The 3,991-nt window shown below is 32.8% G+C and overlaps 1 protein-coding gene across 1 annotated transcript; it reads right to left on the bottom strand.

The window, feature by feature from the left end:
* Positions 1–1,903: 1,903 nt before the first annotated feature.
* On the bottom strand, positions 1,904–3,457 carry LOC106713297 (mRNA cap guanine-N7 methyltransferase; the record flags this gene model as incomplete). The annotated part of the gene is made up of 2 exons (XM_014506066.2): positions 2,086–3,457; positions 1,904–2,004 (listed from the first exon to the last, which is right to left on the bottom strand). Coding segments are annotated over exons 1-2 (1,173 nt in total), but the record flags the coding sequence as incomplete, so codon positions are not given.
* Between the last annotated feature and the right edge of the window lie 534 nt (positions 3,458–3,991).

The following is a 3,991-nucleotide window of genomic DNA, read 5'->3' as shown; positions in this document are numbered from 1 at the left end:
TGGCCGCCGCGAGCGCACACGTAACGGAACCGAGCCCCCGCCACCGCCGCCGCTGCTATCGCCCCGGAGCCCGACTCACGAAACCGCGCTTCACTGCCGAGCCGACTCAGTTCTCTTACTCAAACGAAACCAACGAATCACAATACAATGTATGACTGCTTATTGTTAAATTTGTTTTTGTAATTCATCGTTTAAATGTTTTATCAACACGACGTGATCACATATTTAGACACGCGCAATAATGTAGCGCGATCTCAATTTACTTAAATTTGGATGTATGTATTATTAGTTATTTCTAACTTATGTTTATCTTCATGGTTTAGAAGGTTTATGTATGTTTGTAAGTCAAACACTGATCAATCAAAGTTTAGCTCCTGTTGTATCAAAAACAGTTTTTGTTTTCGCTTTATTGAATTACTAGCTGTCGCACGCGACTCCGTCCGCGCGGAATAAAAAAATCTTTATAAGAAGCCTATTTGTTCTTCCAGACCATGTTTTATATCTGTACCAAATTTCATCAAGATCTGTTCTGGAGATACCTTCAAACAAACATCCATCCATCTAAACATTCGCATTTATAATATTAGTATGATATAAAAAAAACACGAATGCCTGAATAAATATTGTAAACAATCTAAACAAGGTGGACAATCCACATGTACAGTTTTTCTACCTACCTCTGCTTGCCAAATTCTTTATTTTTTTTAATTACCATATTTTGAGTAATAGGGTAAATAATTAAAAAAACTATAATTAACAATAGTTTTTATTATTTTAAATTAGTGAGGTGACATTGTTTGCATTTAATAACTAAATTAAAATATTAACATCCTAAAACGCATATTTTAAGTCCTGTAAATTTTTAATTTATTCTTGAATATAATATTATTTCATATTAAATTCACTCAATACATACATAGACACCAAAACAGATGCATGTCACAATGGATAAAAACTGGCTCTTGGAAAACTTAAAATCTCAATGTAAATTGTATAACCATGGTCCCCAATTAGTGAACTCTTGGAATGTCTGCAAGTAGCACCATATTGTTATTGTTAATTAATGTTGTTATATTACTCCATACAGAACTGAATCACATATCATTCTGGTGAGTAAGTATATTACTTAAATTGGAAATGCCTTTGTCAAAATATAGTATTGTATTTGTCAAGTTACAAATATATACAAAGAATTTATATTTGAAACAGAAAAAAATTCGTTGTTACAGAATTTTTTAACAAATAACATACATATTAACTTAAGTTTAAAAAGTTAAATAAAATGTTATCTTCCCTTAGTCCCAAGTTCTTATACACAATGCAGTCTTGAGATTTATATTGATACTGGAAATAAAGGGACAGAATAGAAAATTTTGGTAGGATGTGGGGCTTGGCTTTTAGAGGTCTATAGGAATAATTTTGTGGGGACTTGCTATAGTATTAGATATTTGCTACCACATTTTTAGATATAGTACATTATATTATAAATGTTTGCTAAGTGAAACATTACATTATTGAATTCATTAATTTACTAACATTTTTATACATATTTCTTGCATTTTTATGGATGACAAGATGAAAGAGTAATAAAAACAACTTGAATCAGTTAAATTTAGGAATAACTTATGACGATAAGTTAATAATTAGCTAAATGTAAAATTTAAAAATTCTTTGAGCCATTGCTCAAGATAAAACCTACATTGGGACTGACATCCACATCCATTTTAAGTGTTGGATCAAAATTAAAATGGTAACTAAAAATAAATTATTGCTATATATTACTCCTCTAAACCTGCACTAGAGGAATAATTTAATTTAAAGATTCAAACTCATACAAATATGAAACTCATTAAATTAAAGAGTATGTAAACACAAAACAATTTAACTATTTAGTGCTTTTTTCTCCCCCAGATTCATTATTTGAAGAGGAACTAATATATGTTGCCTTTCCATTGACATCCCAAGAAGATTTACATTTCTTAAATGCAAATGCCATGTAAATTGCTGAAACAAACAATGTCCATTAAATAAAATGAAAAGATGAGATGAGTAAATTGAAAATAAAATGAGTGTTTATAGACTCACTTGCAACTTCCCACTCACAGGAACTCATAGTACCAAGGCAAGTATCTTCAGTCTTATAATTATTACTTTCCCAAAATACTTTAGCATGTTCATATTCTGCCTCATTGCCTATTAATTCTTTTCCATGTGGTGGTGGATATGTTTCAAAACACATAATTCTTTGTATCAGTTGTTTGTATTTTACTGAATAATCATTATAAAAATCAGAAAACCCTGCTTGATATACTAATTCAAGTCCATATTCTGAAGCAAGTTTTACAAATAACTTGAAATTTACTAGAAATTCTGGACAATCCACTACTCCTTCTAAATGAAAGTCATATTTGGCACCAAAAAGAGGATAGCCATTTTTTGGGTCAAACAACAATTTGATTTTGTATATTCTATTTTCAAACATATTATCCATTGATTTTTGTGCTCTAGAAACAATTTCATATGCATTAGGTATTGTACCAAAGAAATATCCACCAGGTCTTAGGCATTCTGATATATTTGTAAGCATCCTTCTTGCTTGACCCAAACTTTCAAAACTATAATGCAGCCCAAACTGACAACTAACCAAGTCAAAGTTTATAGAAGGATCTCTGTACTTTTGTCTTAAGGCTGCTTTAGTGCAATCGAGAGCAATAAATTCAGCAGAGAACAAATGGCCTTGTCGACGCTTCAAATCTTCATAGCGTGCTTGACACTGCTGTACTGACACTTCAGCTATGTCGGCAAAAACGACGTGATCTACTCTAGCTTTTTGCCATTTACTTAAATCGCCTCCTTTACCACAGCAAATATCAAGGACTTTCAAAGCTTTACCATAGTCTTTTTCCCTCACTTTATCTATGTACTCCTGTATTAATACACTTTTGACCCAATTATTAAAGTTTCTCAAATAGAAAATAGGAGAATTAAACCGTTCTCTTAACCCCTTTTCTTCTATGTGGTTGTAATGAGCAGCAACTATACTTGCATGTTCCCCTTTACTCTGACTATTTTCACTACTATCGGCGTCGGTTGTCCCTCCTTTACCATCGTTTTTGTCATTAAGAGTTTTTGTGTCGGAATTATCTAAAGTACTCATATTAAACACCTTTTAGGCTGTTATTTTATAAATGTTAACTGAATGTAACCTTTTTGAAAGTTAAACTTTCTTGAACATACAATTAGTCTTAATTATGTTGCCTCTCTACTTATTTATTATTAATTAATTCACTGACAAAATTTTGGGTATAAATAATTCAAAACAATTTAATTATTAACCGTTATAAAACATAAGTATTCAATCAAATCAAGTGTATTCAATATTATAACAGTGGCAAACACAACTGACAACTGAACTGAACTGACACCACAATGACAGCACAACTGACAACTGAACTGACACCTGTCACCCATCTCTCATCGAATTCCGGTTGACAGATTAACAGCAAGCAGCATGGGTTACAGCTTATGCCTCGTTCACACCAGGCCAGCTCAGTAGGCCAGTCGCGCTAGCCTTTCTTGGACGGTGATGTCCCAATTACGCCAGTCCAGTCTGAGGTAAGCTAAGTAACTACAGGGACAATGTCGTCGAGAAAAAAATGGAATACGCTACATAGCAAGCTTGCAATTTAGCACTTCAGGAAATTGTAAAAGAAATTAATTATGAGTTAAATAATAAACAAATACCTTGGGTTATAAACTAGATTAGTGAAAGCAGTTCAAGGCGGGCGATCCGGGGGAGCATAAATTAGCGAAAAAAAAACATTTTATAACCTCGTAAAAAAAGCAATTTTAGTTATTTATTAATCAGAACTAGACTGGCCTGCCCCAAACCATCCACACTATGCCAGTTGCGACGAAATGGTCGAACTGGCCTGAAAAGTAGAACGCCATCCCAATTATTATCGGTCAGACTGCCTTATTGGCTTCCATA

The sequence above is a fragment of the Papilio machaon genome, chromosome 1 (genome assembly GCF_912999745.1).
Source record: "Papilio machaon chromosome 1, ilPapMach1.1, whole genome shotgun sequence".
In the NCBI taxonomy this organism is placed as follows: domain Eukaryota; kingdom Metazoa; phylum Arthropoda; class Insecta; order Lepidoptera; family Papilionidae; genus Papilio; species Papilio machaon.
Note: the sequence above shows the minus strand (reverse complement) of the source record. Positions and strands in the feature narration are given on the sequence as shown.